The 13,621-nt window shown below is 53.0% G+C and overlaps 5 protein-coding genes across 5 annotated transcripts; 4 read left to right on the top strand and 1 right to left on the bottom strand.

Annotated features, from left to right (window-relative positions):
• Positions 1 to 399: 399 nt before the first annotated feature.
• Positions 400 to 2,084, top strand: VTN31DRAFT_5704 (uncharacterized protein; the record flags this gene model as incomplete). The annotated part of the gene is made up of 2 exons (XM_069406233.1): positions 400 to 1,740; positions 1,806 to 2,084. The coding sequence occupies 2 exons, from the start codon at positions 400 to 402 to the stop codon at positions 2,082 to 2,084; spliced, it is 1,620 nt and encodes a 539-aa protein (XP_069259861.1).
• Positions 2,085 to 3,861: 1,777 nt separating this feature from the next.
• Positions 3,862 to 5,574, top strand: VTN31DRAFT_5703 (uncharacterized protein; the record flags this gene model as incomplete). The annotated part of the gene is made up of 1 exon (XM_069406232.1): positions 3,862 to 5,574. One exon carries the CDS (start codon positions 3,862 to 3,864, stop codon positions 5,572 to 5,574), a length of 1,713 nt encoding a protein of 570 aa, XP_069259860.1.
• Positions 5,575 to 7,413: 1,839 nt separating this feature from the next.
• VTN31DRAFT_5702 (uncharacterized protein) lies at positions 7,414 to 8,486 on the top strand (the record flags this gene model as incomplete). Its single annotated transcript, XM_069406231.1, has 3 exons — positions 7,414 to 8,030; positions 8,100 to 8,170; positions 8,251 to 8,486. 3 exons carry the CDS (start codon positions 7,414 to 7,416, stop codon positions 8,484 to 8,486), a joined length of 924 nt encoding a protein of 307 aa, XP_069259859.1.
• A 486-nt stretch (positions 8,487 to 8,972) lies between these two features.
• Positions 8,973 to 9,975, top strand: VTN31DRAFT_5701 (uncharacterized protein; the record flags this gene model as incomplete). The annotated part of the gene is made up of 2 exons (XM_069406230.1): positions 8,973 to 9,463; positions 9,588 to 9,975. 2 exons carry the CDS (start codon positions 8,973 to 8,975, stop codon positions 9,973 to 9,975), a joined length of 879 nt encoding a protein of 292 aa, XP_069259858.1.
• Positions 9,976 to 10,126: 151 nt separating this feature from the next.
• Positions 10,127 to 13,190, bottom strand: VTN31DRAFT_5700 (uncharacterized protein; the record flags this gene model as incomplete). The annotated part of the gene is made up of 3 exons (XM_069406229.1): positions 10,127 to 10,690; positions 10,761 to 13,055; positions 13,107 to 13,190. The coding sequence occupies 3 exons, from the start codon at positions 13,188 to 13,190 to the stop codon at positions 10,127 to 10,129; spliced, it is 2,943 nt and encodes a 980-aa protein (XP_069259857.1).
• Positions 13,191 to 13,621: the final 431 nt, after the last annotated feature.

Raw genomic sequence — 13,621 nt, 5'->3', positions numbered from 1 at the left:
GGGCTAGAGCCTAGCCTAGCTTAGCTGTCAAGCTTTCTCGCTGGCCCGAGCTCCGTTGAACCCCAAAGTCGTACGACGTTTCATGTACCGATACGCCCAAAGCAGCAGGATTCACTCAAACAACAAGTAAAAAATACCGACAGGACCCATTTGTCCCAGTTCGTCTCCATTTGGAGCCCCCAGCACAGCGAGGGACCCCATGGCACCGGGGCCCAGAGGAACGAAAAGAAAAGAAAAAAGAAAAAAAGAAAAAAAATCCATAATGTGACCAGTCTACGAGTATATATTCAAGGCGTCTTTTCCCCCCCCCAAAAGTGCCCTCCGCTCCTGCTTCCCTCCCCTAGTACTTCCCTAGCATCCTCCCTCTACTGCTCCTCTGTCTCAACAACTCTAGCAGCCATGGCCGAAGATAAAGTGGATGAACGTAAGCCGAGCCTTCAGGCTCCCATCGATGCCTCCCGCGTCGAAGCCCCCGTCACCCTCAAGGCGTACCTGATGTGCGCCTTCGCGGCCTTTGGCGGCATCTTCTTCGGCTTCGATTCCGGTTACATCAACGGCGTCATGGCCATGCCCTACTTCATTCAGGAGTTTGAGAATCTCGACCCCGACACCACCCCCGAGGAGGATTTCGTCTTCTCGTCCTGGAAAAAGTCCCTGGTCACCTCCATTCTCTCCGCCGGCACCTTCTTTGGTTCGTTGATCGCAGGCGACCTGGCCGACTACTTTGGCCGTCGCACCACCATTGTCGCCGGCTGCTGCGTCTTCATCGGCGGGGTCGTCCTGCAGACGGCCTCCACCGAGGTCGGCATGCTGGTTGCCGGCCGCCTGATTGCCGGCTTCGGCGTCGGTTTCGTCTCCGCCATCATCATTCTCTACATGTCCGAGATCGCCCCCCGCAAGGTCCGTGGTGCCATCGTCTCCGGCTACCAGTTCTGCATCACCATCGGCCTGATGCTCGCCTCCTGCGTCAACTATGGCACCCAGAACCGCGACGACTCGGGCTCCTACCGCATTCCCATCGCCCTGCAGATGCTCTGGGCGCTGATCCTGGGCGGCGGTCTCTTGCTCCTGCCCGAATCCCCCCGTTACTTCGTCAAGAAGGGCCAGCTCGACAAGGCTGCATACGTCCTCTCCCGCGTCCGTGGCCAGCCCCGCGATTCCGAGCTCATCCAGCAGGAACTCGCCGAGATTGTCGCCAACCACGAGTACGAGATGCAGGTCATTCCCCAGGGCGGCTACTTCGACAGCTGGCTCAACTGCTTCCGCGGCTCCCTGCTCAAGGCCAACAGCAACGTGCGCCGCGTCATTCTGGGGACCTCCCTGCAGATGATGCAGCAGTGGACCGGTGTCAACTTTGTCTTCTACTTCGGCACCACCTTCTTCCAACAGCTGGGCACCATTGACGACCCCTTCCTGATCTCCATGATCACCACCATCGTCAATGTCCTCTCCACCCCCTTCTCCTTCTACGCCATGGAGAAGATTGGTCGTCGTCCCCTGCTGATCTGGGGTGCTCTGGGCATGGTTATCTGCCAGTTCATCGTCGCCATCGTCGGTGTCACCGACGGCGAGAACAAGAAGGCCGTCTCCGCCATGATCTCCTTCATCTGCATCTACATCTTCTTCTTCGCTACCACCTGGGGTCCCGGGGCCTGGGTCGTCGTTGGCGAGATCTACCCTCTGCCCATCCGCGCTCGTGGCGTGGCTTTGTCGACCGCCTCTAACTGGCTGTGGAACTGCGTAAGTTTTTTTTTTCCCCTGCTTTGATCGCCCCGCAGAGGTAACCTTTGCTAACGCGCTTCTAGGTTATCGCCATCATCACCCCGTACATGGTTGACGGCGACAAGGGCAACCTGGGAGCTCGTGTCTTCTTCATCTGGGGCTCTCTGTGCGCCCTGTGCTTCCTCTACGCCTACTTCCTCGTGTTTGAGACCAAGGGATTGACCCTGGAGCAAGTGGACCGGATGATGGAAGAGACCACGCCTGCCAAGTCGAGCAAGTGGAAGCCTTCCACCACCTTTGCTGCCCAGATGGGTCTGGCCAACGCGAAGGAGTCGGCCGTCGAGGTGGAGCATGTGGCATAGGCTTAGTTGCGAGGATGTTGATGATTTCCATGCATTGAAATTGTATTAGTTAGCTGATATTCTAATGAAGCTGTTATGATGATGAAACGTAATTTTTGCATCGGATTGCTGCCGGCTTCTAGACTTTTATCTGCAGTGATGCTCGGATGCTCGTAAAATGGCACCCCTCGATCTCCTGAAAGCCAGAGAGCAAAGTACGGAGTACGACGCTTGAATCAGAATGTCCCTGGAATGAGATCGCGACTGCAAAGAATCTCCCATCGCGCGACCTCAAGCCCATCTGGTTATCCATGCTCGCCCGACTTTACCGCCCGAGATCATTGGCCGACCTTGATGAAGACTCAACACCAGCGGCGACTGTGGGATTGTGATCGGCTGTAGCGCCTGTCAACGATGGTGATCGATCCCGAACGGAGGGTGCTTGGCTTCCGGCTAGGTTAGGCTGGCCGCTGGCAATCAATTGACAGCTTGATAGAGCGCCTTGTCATGATCACCAGGTCCATCACGGAAGCTGCATGAACGGAATCCACAGCATAGTTAGGTCGAGTCAGCACCGTGCTGGTATCGTGTAATCATCGCAGTATGCATCAGGCTCGTTCCATCTTCGAATCCATCAAGAAGTCTCTCTCGCACGGGGGATGGAGGGGAGGGAGAGATGCTTGCTCAAGAGGCCTGGCCCAGTTGTGGGGGATGCAGGATCATTGGCTCTGGAGAGAGACAGCAAAGCATGGCTCCCTGAAGCCCACTTACTAGTTATACCTAATCGGGCCTAGTGGCGTCTCCGACACTTCTCCCGGGGTCTTGTCTTGGTTCACACTTCACGGTCTTCTCACAATCGCCTCTTCGCTCTTCGTTTCTCGCTCTTCGTCCCCCCCTCTATTTTCACTTTCTTTTTCAAACATCTGCTTCTCCGTTCACTCATCCTCTGTTTGGATTCTTTTTCATTCTATTCCTAAATATTCAAGGCAAAACTTCTTAAAAAAAAGTGCAATTCCCCTTCCAACCCAGTGCAAAATAGAGGTCGGCCCCTGAAAACAAAATTCCTCCTCGTTTCTGTTTCTGCCTGCATCGCTTCTTTCGCCTCCTCGGTCACGACCGAAAAGAAAAAAAGATTATTCGATTCTTTCATTCCTTCCCTCGCTTGTCCGACGTTTCGACACCGGTTGCGAAGGATCAGCCCCAAATCCGTTCCATTCTCTCCCACCTTCCCGGTCAAAGAATCATTCCGTGCCTCGAGCGCTCCGGTCTCAAGTCTCTTACGGCTTTATCATTGCAGCGATCAGAAACGGCCGACGTATCAGGAATCGGTCTTCTCTTCTTCTCTTCGATCTTGTCTTCGTTTCGACTCCGGTGCCAGTGGAGTTGCAGTGCATTCGTCTTACTGCGTGCCTGGAGAGATACTTCGGTCCCTGTGACAGTTTCCCCGTCGATTTTTTTTCGTCCCTTTCGATCTGTTCTCTGTACATTTTCGATTAATCGATCGCTTGTCGATCTTGTCAACTTTGCGTTTCTCGGTGCGATACACAACCGCCTCCGAGTTGGTCGGGTTGTGTTTACTAATCAGCACGAAGCGACCGACGCAAAATTTACCGCGTCACATCTGCCGTTGTCGGCAACACCGTCGCATTCTCCAACTGTTACTCTCCAATTCGCATTTGTGATTGTTTTTCGTCTTCCGAGTTCCCATCGCCTGTTTCTGTGAACGAGCCCCCCACCACCATTTGCACATACACATCATCGATACCCTGCATATTGAATACTTTTACGACGATTGAGTATGGACGCTGGCGGTCTTACTCAAATGACTTATAATAATTCCTACGGCGGGAATTTCGGCGTTCCCAGTTCTGGTTTTGCTTCACGAGGAAAAGCTTCCCACATCAAACCTCTGAACGTTCCTCCGCGCTACACCACGAGCAGCGAGTCCCAGCCTTTGTCCGCGACTACCCCGCGGACAAGTCGCTCGCATTTGCTAGCCGGCTTGCGCACTGCCCCCAAGTCCGCCCATCCTGGCAACCAACAGCAGCAGCTTTATCGCAACGACCTCGACGCAAATCGCTATGCAAATCGCGTTCCTCAGACTGCAAACGGAGTGTCCTCCCAACATGTTCCATACGGTTTCGACTCGTCTCTCGGCGTCAATGGCTCTAACGTGAGCCTGCCTCTCTACACGCATCCCGAGCAGGTATTGGCTCCGCCCCAGCTCGATCTCGGAAACGGACAATACCTTGATGACAAGCTGTATGCGGAACTGATGTCGACTAACTTGTACCTCGCCGCTCAGCAGCAACAACTGCAGCAACAGTTGCTTGATGTCACAGCCGCGGCCCAGCAATTCCAGAACCTCAGCCTGGGTCAGCCCCAGCAACAGCTTCAATTCCAGCAACAGCAGCAACAGTTGCAGCAGTTGCAGCAGCAGCAGCAACTGCTCCAGTCATTCGTTCCTGCGATGAATCTGTATCAACAGCAGCTGCAGCAGGGAATGCAGCCTGTTGTGCAACCTGTCCCCGGCCAGCCCGGTCTGTTTTCGGTCTTCAATCCTATGACGGGCCAGCAGAACCTTGTGTATGACAACAGCGTCCTGACGCCGCAGGAGGAGTCTCCAGAGTCCCTGTACAAAGATTCGCTGCAGTCGCCCGTTACCACCGCCCCGCCCCCGCCCTTCCGCGCTGAGGTGTCTCCTCCCCCAGAGTCGGTCCTGTCTCCTCTGTTCAAGTCGTCTGGTTCCGATTCTCCGGCCAAGCAGAGTCCGTCTCCTCCACAGGAGACGACTCCTTTACCGCCTCCCTCAACCAACGCCTTCCGGCGCGGCCATCGGCAGAATTCTTCTTCATTTGCCCTCAAGACCAACACTGAGGCGGCCCGCACCGCGCCACGGTCTGCCGGCTTTCCTCAAACCCCGTTGACCGGCACATTCGGCCCTGGGCAAGGTCGCGCGGGTGAGCATCCTGTCCGTCAGCCACGCGGCCCTCCGCCTCTGGAGGAGCTGACTGCGAAGCCCACCTCGAAGCATGAGGGCAACAAGAATTTTGCGACTCGTCAACGTCGCCAAGCGGTTCATAGCTTGGTTCGTGCGGGCATTGAGCGTCGAGGAGAGTCTCGCAGCAACCATAGTGGCAGCGGCGGTAGCAACACCCCAGCCAGCGAGGCCGAATTCTCCTTTTCGGTGTCTGATGGTAGTGATGGTGGCCGACTTTCGAGCAAGCCGAGTCTCGGAAGCTTGCGTGCCGCCGCCAACGGTGCCATTGGTTCCGAGATCAAGGAAAAAGGCCGGACGTCCCGCGAGCGGGGCTCGTCCGACCGTCTGCCTACGCCCGGCTCGGATGGCGGCTCCCCGGGCATCACCGTCACCACGTCGAATGAGCCTCTTACAGCGGCTGCTGTGGTTGCTGGTCAGCGGACCACGCGGCCAGGCTCGGAGAGACGTAGGACGCCCATGCTTGTGCTCTCCAGCGCTGAGAAGCGCAAGAGCTCGCTTTTCTCCGACTAAAGCCTCTGCCGGCCCATGTACATGATGATGATGCCAATCTGTGGGAGATTGTTTTCCTCAATGCCTCATCCTGCCTTTGCTCCGGTTTTTTTTTTTTTTCTCTTGTGCGAAAAGAAAAAAAAAATACAATCGGAAAAATGAGATGACGAGAGATCGGTGGAGTTTGCCGGGGCTATTGCTACCCTGGCGCCATTCCTTTCTATCTTTGTCCATCAGATACAGTTCAATTCTTATCTGGTGTCTAGTCACACCGGCGGCCCGGTGCAATGCAGTGCCAGTGGTATCTGACCATGTACCGGTGACTTGAGTGTTTACCATTTGACTTGTGTTTTTGCTTCTTCTTGCTTCTTTTTTGTCGACAACGGTCATGAACCCCGCATGAACGGTTGGAGATTTGCTTGCTGGCTGTGCCTGACATGTTTGAACCTCAACTTTATGATTAGGTCATGTACCTAGTAGTTAGCAGTAGTGTCAACTACTGACTACCATGTGTGTTTTTTGGCCCATTTATCTCGTAGTCGACTGTAGCTGCCCGTATCCTTGGACGGGCGGGTTAATACCACGTATTTCACCCGGGCCGTTCGCATTCAGAGTTACTGGACAAGTCATGTAATGCCGCGAGAACGATGGAAGTCATGGAACTCTCATCATCCTGGAGCTTTGTTCAATGCAGATCAAATCTGCCCTATCAGTATTTATGATGAGTAGGCAGGAGCGGCGTTTGCTTCTTCTTCTTCTTCTTCCTGTCAATGGACAGAACTTTGGTGAGTGAGAAGACATGTAGTATGTTATTAGGGCCAAGCTGTTGGAAGCTTTTCAGAACTTCTGAGGGGGGACCTAAAGTCGTTGCGGGACTGACCCGTCGAAGTCGATCTTGTAAGCCTTGTTTTTTTTTTTTATTCGAGTGAGGAGAAGTGAAGTACTGATGGATCCTCGAATGACTTTGAAAATATGGGTTCCTATGGCGGCAATATGTACTTTGCTACCTAGTACTTATGGATGCTCTTCAATTTCGGACTCATGAGCAGCAAAAAGGGCATGGAATTAATTGGTAATACATACTATTCAATGCCACAATGCTCTCTCAGGCTCTTTGATAATACAGTATCTACATAGTACCTTGTTAGTAGTTATCTCATGTCAATTCGTATATACGGAGATTCAAGAACTGAGTTGATTGATTTGAAGATAGGTACAGTGACTCGCCCCTCCCCCAACCAACCTTGAACGAGGGGTTGGTAGCGATTGATCAAGGATCTCTCCAGGCTCTGTGCTGGGTAGAAGAAGGCTTTGGTGGTTGTATCCGGGCGAAGGTCTCTTCTTCCATGAGTAGTACTAGGTAACAGTAGTAGTATTTCCTGGAAGCTGCAATTGAGGGCCGGGAGAAGACATGGGAAATGTCTTTTTTGCAATGTCAAGCCGACAGATGAGGATGGACGCCTTCCTGTTCTCGTAAGCCGACAAAAAAAGACCATATCTGACGATGTATGTAGTTAATCTGACTTCTGGAGTCGCCAGGTTGCTGATCTGGCCTGCATTAAACTACCTACCTAGGTTAACTACCTTTGGCAGGTATGTAGCTAGCTAATAATAGTAGCCTAACAGGTTCAATGAAGCTCATGACATAAGCAGGAGAATCACGTGCAGCGGGGTGCTCACGTTACGGATTTCTTGTTCGAGTATTCGGCATTCCGGAGCATGTCTCCGCACCGACGATGGAGGATCTGTAGAACCTGAGCATATCACATCTCAATCACGGCGCATCGCTCGATTGGTGTGATTGTACAAGGGAATTTAGTTACCTACCTAGGTTACCTTCCCTCTTACATTAGAACTACCATGGCGGCCATCCGCACTCTCGCCGAAATCCCCACGCTCACTAGCCTCTACGCGTCCAAAACCCTGCGGGCCGTGGCCGAGCCCGTCGTGACGAAGCCCTCCGCCACCCTCAACAATATCATCTCGCACATCCGCTACGACATCACCAAGCTCGAAGTTGACTGCATCGTCAACGCCGCCAACAGCCGTCTCGCCGGCGGCGGGGGTGTCGATGGCGCCATCCACGCCGCCGCGGGGCCGGAACTGCTTGAGGAATGCCGCTCACTGGACGGATGTCCGACGGGGCAGGCCAAGATCACCAATGCCTATCGCCTGCCCTGCAAGAAGGTGATCCATGCCGTGGGTCCCGTGTACCACCGCGAGCAGGACCCCGAGAAGCTCCTGCGGAGCTGCTACCGAAACAGCCTCCAGCTTGCCGTGCAGCATGGCCTGAAGTCGATTGCATTCTCCGCCATCAGTACCGGCGTGTATGGGTATCCGAGTGATGAGGCGGCGGATGCGGCGATCGATGAGGTCCGCGAGTTTCTGCTCCGGGATCATAACGCCAGCCTCCTCGAGCGGGTGATTTTCTGCAGTTTCATGCCAAAGGATGTGAAGGCTTATGAGGAGACTCTTCCGTAAGTTTTTTTGGTTTTCTTTTCCTTCAGACTGTTTGGGAGTATCTGTACTGATGGTGTCGTTCAAAGAGTTTACTTTCCTCCCGTCGAAGACTCGTCCACTGCCCAGACTGACGAGCAGACAACGGACAAGAACGACGGTGACTAACCACCTTTTTTTTTTTTTCTTGAATGCCCCAACAGACCAAAGACTAAAATCTGGCTGCGTGCAATTCTTTAGCAGATGTCGTCATCATCGACCAGAGCGATGCCAGCCGATTCAAAAGCGAGGATGATAACGACTGGGAGGAAGTGCATGTACCCCGCAACGAGCGAGAGGCAGGCGGAGAATGGGAAGAGGAGCCCGTCGAGGTCGACCGTCAGCCGGATCAATCAAGCTCGGTCGCGGATATCCAGAGTATGCAGTCGAGCAGTGCTGACTTTCAGGAACTCTCTGCCTCGGAGGCACGTCGCTGAGGGTTTGGTCATATAACATGCTGTATTTCTCTGCATTGTGGCGTTGGTGGATTCAATTCTCGTTGTATCTGGTCAGGATTCGGTCATTTCATCACATCTGTAGCCGCCTATCATAGTTACTGTGAACTATCTGGTCAAATGCTTCCTAGCTCGTAGCGTGTGATACAGGAAACACTGACGAACAAAAACTTGCTTCCTCTGCATTCTGCCCACGGTGGTGAAAATCGTAGTTTAGGGTTGAACCATCACATGCTCCATCATCGACTGATCATGGGTACCTTACAATTTCGGTACCTACTTAACTAGTTCTGCAAATAATGCAAACTCTGCCAGACTAGGTTTAGTCAGGGTAGTCCCCCAGTTCCTCGATTTCTCAGCTTCAAAAAGCTTCGGACGTAGGCAGAGTACTAGTATTACTTATTGTGACATTGACTTCATGATTTGAGCGACATAATCCACTCAATTCGAGGATACACTCAACCCGTCATGCCCGGAAAACGTCAATCACCAGTATCAACATTCCAAACACGAAGGATCCTCCCACCGGAATACGCAAAACTCCGATCCCAACAACGCGGAGGAAACGCAAACGAAGCCCTCGGCAGCACGCACGAACAACCGGTCAACGCATCCTCCAACTCGTCAACTTCTTCTTCTTCCCCGTTCCGATTTTTCTCGTCGATCCGAGAACGCTTCTTTCGGTCACGATACTCCTCCGCCCTCCCGTCGCCGGTTCGACGCACGGCACGAGTCCTTCGGTACCTGGCGCCCGTTGTCCCCATTGCGCTGTTTTTCTCCGATCATGTCTTCCAGGTGATGTGGGTGCGGGGTCCGTCGATGACGCCGTACCTGAACGAGGATTATGCGGAGATGCACACCCGGAGCGACATGGTGCTGGTCCACATGTGGCCTTGGGGGTCTAGTTGGCCATGGCGACAAGAACGACGGTTGGAACGAGGCATGGTGGTGACGTTTCGGTGAGCGAACCAATTTCTGAAAAATAAAAGTGTTTGGGGTGAGGGAGACATGAAGGCTGATTTGCTAATTTTTTTTTCCTCTCTTTTTCTTGTTTTTTTTTTGACGAATTTGTTCGACTTTTAGATCTCCTGCAAACCCTTCGCATATAGCCATCAAACGAGTCATTGCCCTTCCCGGCGATAAGATCATCACGCGCGAACCCTGTCCGCGACCGTCGCAGATCGTTCCCTTTAATCATGTCTGGGTCGAAGGCGATGCGGATAACCCCCGCCAGTCCCTCGACAGCAACACCTATGGTCCCATCAGCATGAGCCTGATCACGGGCCGGGTTGTCGCCGTGCTGTATCCGCGTATGAGACTGCTCAAGTGGTGGGAGTGGGATCGTCCGGAGAGTGACGGGGAGAGTGGAGTCGACGTCAAGAAGGAGAATGGGCATGGTGGTTCTCGCGCCTCGGTCCGTGAGAGGGTCATCAAGCAGGCGGTTCAGGTTGAGAGGCCCGCTTCGGATTGATCCTTTAGTGGGGAGAATGTGTCATGGTTTTTCAAATCATGGGCCTGCGATGTATAATATCATAGAGTACCTTTTTGCGTCCTCGTCATGAGATCATGTACAGTAGAACCAAAATAATACCTAGTACTGTATGTATGATACCATAGGTCAGTCATACGATCCGAATATCCTCTCCAATCTCTTCCTGCAGTCGATCAATCTCTGCCTCGATGCAGAGCACCCATCGGTCTCTCTCTACCCGATTCCGCGCCTTGAAGATGATGCTTCGACCGGGAACCCCCAGGGCCGACACACGCCGTAGGATCCAATTCTTCTTCTTCTTCCTTGTCCCAGTCTGCTCGGCCTCCACCGAGGCACGGAACAGGCTCTTGCGTGTTGGCTGCCAGATTCCAAAACAGATTGCCCTGTCTTCATCGCGACTCGTCAGTCCTTCCTGTGCCAGGTAGATCCGCGGAAGCGCGCCGTGACCCGGCCGATTGCTATCGAACGTTCGATTGGCGTACAGCAGGTCATTCTCCGCGAGGATTCCGGAATACAGGTACACATCTCGCAGGTCCACGCGCGTGATCAGCTCCTTGTGGCCGTGCGCCATGTCCGCCCCGCTGCGTTTGCGCAGCGTGTCTTGGAAGAGCAACAGATGGCCCGCTGCAAGGATCACTTGACATCGTCGGAACGCGCCCCGACGGTGTGCTTTATAGTACAGTTGTCCGGACAGCTGCGTAACATTAGCCGTCTCCGGATTCACACACACCCCCCGCCCTGTGAACCTGCGGCGATCGCCTCACCTTGATGGGCCGACAGTCCGACTGAGGACATAGATTGAAGAGATGTGGCGAGGCCAATGCGTTTCGCACCTCCCACTTGCTCGCATACTGCCCCATCATCGATTTGACTTCTTCGTCTATTCCAAGAATCTTGAGATTCTTTCGGCGGATGGTTTTCATGTCGTTGATGTCTGCAGCAACTCGTGCTTTCCAGTATCGAGACAACATCGTCAATCTTTTTACCCATTCGTCTCTCGTGGTCTTGTCGTGCGCCTGTAGTTTGACAGCCAGCCCATTCGCTAGTTCCAGCTCCATTATTCGATCCACGTCGTGATCGGCCCCCGTCGACCTAGTTTGACGAATGTCACGAACTTGGCAAAGATCGATTATTCCCTCAGCATTCTCCAGGTTATGATTGGCACGGCAATGTTGAGCGAAGGCTTCTTCGTCATGCCGCCGAACAAACTCTCTATTTCCACTCTCCAACCATGCAATGCGCCCATCCTCGATTGGAAATGGATCGATGTCAAACATCAGTGGCATTTGGTCCAGAATCTCCCGATACGAGGGAATTGTTGCTTCGGTCACAGTTCTTCCTGAAGGGAGAGGTGGCGCCGCTCTCGAAGGCCTGCAGAAACAAAGAAACTGGTTGTATGTGAAGAAGTAGTGTCGCTTGAATACGAATTTTCCGAGTCGTTTTTGTGAGCCCTTCTGCGAAGTAAGTCGAACTAGGAAGCCTTCAACAGGAACAGGCTCTGTCCCCTGATCATCTTTCGAATATGACACCCACGTGGGATAGTGATATTTCGGACGAAGCTCCAGATCATGAGTCGTCTGCATCGCAATGGTACCGTACATCTCCCTCTCATTGACCCCATGGGCCCATTCTAGGCGGTCGTAGCGCTTCCAAGCCAAACCCATTGTTGACGCCTTCGACCAATTGTCTAGAAACTGTGACCAGTCTCTGTTCTTCTTCAGCAGATCCATACATCTACCTATTATGGCCTCCGCCGCAAACTGTGCTCTTGATGTTGAATCTTGCTCATTTGGCGCGGCTTCCCTGTTCCCAAGGCGTGCCTGTCGGAACGGGCTCTCCAACATGATTCCAACGTCTAGGTCTGGAACCCTGATGAGAAGCGAGGACGGTCGTTGCCATCCCAATGCCTGGCGGATGAAGGTGTACCATTCCACTGCATCCGCTGCAGATCGCGGACGTACAATGAAAATCCGGGTTCTTTGGTTCAATTCATGCCATATGACCAATGCCTTGTCGAGACAAGAGTACAAATTGACTTTGGTAACATTGCGATTCAAGGGGATCTCGTGGTACGCGCTCTTCCTGGACCTGTCGGCGTCTTCGACCACGCGGGTATTGTACAATTTCAAGACGTATGGCGTATTCGCCTCCGGGCCTTTGCGACAAGCGACAACGTACTGCCGCCACTTTGCGATCTCTCGCGTTGGTATTTTCATGCTTGCATTCTCGGAATAGTCGGATGGAAGCGACTCGCGGGACTCCTCAACACGCACAAGCATCTTCTGCGCTCGAACCAGTTCTCCTTCCTGAGCCTTGCTCCAGCGCGCTCGAGCGGCTGATATCCTGTCCTGAGTCCGTTCAACTCGCGACCGAATCCGTTGTTGCCGGTCGTGCACGTTATCCTCTACGTTAAATCTGGCCAATTTCGACTTCACTTTATTACCTCGGCTCACTTTGGCCGGCTCATCATGTTCGGAAATGAAATTGGGGTCCCGCGTTTGGAGGGCCAAACTGTGGTCCTCAGATTGACGGGGAAGGAGCGATGTCGTCGATCCCGGATCAGTTGTAGGCGCCCAGGGGCTGGTACCACGTGTCGATAAGCCACTTTCATTTCTATCTCCTCGTTCAGCCCTTTCATCTCTTTCGGTTACATAGTGTCGAGATGATAGTCTCCTGGACGACAGCCCCTGTTCAAAGGACTGCCTCGCAGTCACAAACGAGCTCGATTCATGGCCGTCACCCACAGAATCTGTCCCTGTGTTGGGTGGGGCGGTAGCGGTTTCGTCATTAGAAGGCCGCGCATCTGCAGCGCCAGTGGCCGACTGATGTTGCTGTGTTGATTCAGCTGCCGCCTGTTCCCCAGTGTCACTGTCCAAATCGGCAAAGTCCGCAAACGTGGTTGTTTTGGATTTTGATCTTGCTGTCGCGGAAGCGTGGTTTCTGACGCTCAATCGTGCCCGATACCATGCTTTTCGATGACTCTGAAGCCAGTTCTCCGGGACAGGCCCGATGAAGAATCGCTCAGAGGTCACATGCAAATGCTGAGGCGAAGAATGACGCTGGGAACAGTCAGCAGTCCAATCCTGCCTTTACATGTACAGGAGACTTGCTAATCGCCGTGCTGTGTATGATGTGGGATCCAATGCCTGATAGTCCTGGCTCTCGCTCGACGTTATCTCTGCATCCTGAGACATGGTACAAGCGAACAACAAAATGTCGGCAGTTAGAGGCAGCACGAGACGGAGACTGAGTCGACCACAGCAAATAAAGCCAGAAGACTACGGAGCAGTTCAATGTGAAGCAACTCAATGAGCCGACAAGAAGCAGACCAGTCGATGACGTCGCTCTGCCTATCACAAGCTGCCAAGTGACTCCGCATCACCCACTGATGGAGAATACGGAAGGTACTGAACATTATTGTACATACCTATGTACTGGACACTTACTAGAATTGTACTAGCCATTTTGCTAATATGCAAATGTTATCTAGTACGCATAGGGACGAACTACTCGTATACATACAGTACTCCGTATTCTCACAGGGATTTTGGAAGTTCTCAAAGGGACACTAACTATTCCTATCTAGGAAATATTACCAAAAGAAGTTTGGCGCAATTGCCAAGAT

Source organism: Thermomyces dupontii (assembly GCF_041956625.1).
Source record: "Thermomyces dupontii strain NRRL 2155 unplaced genomic scaffold VTN31scaffold_5, whole genome shotgun sequence".
NCBI classification, from domain to species: domain Eukaryota; kingdom Fungi; phylum Ascomycota; class Eurotiomycetes; order Eurotiales; family Trichocomaceae; genus Thermomyces; species Thermomyces dupontii.
Note: the sequence above shows the minus strand (reverse complement) of the source record. Positions and strands in the feature narration are given on the sequence as shown.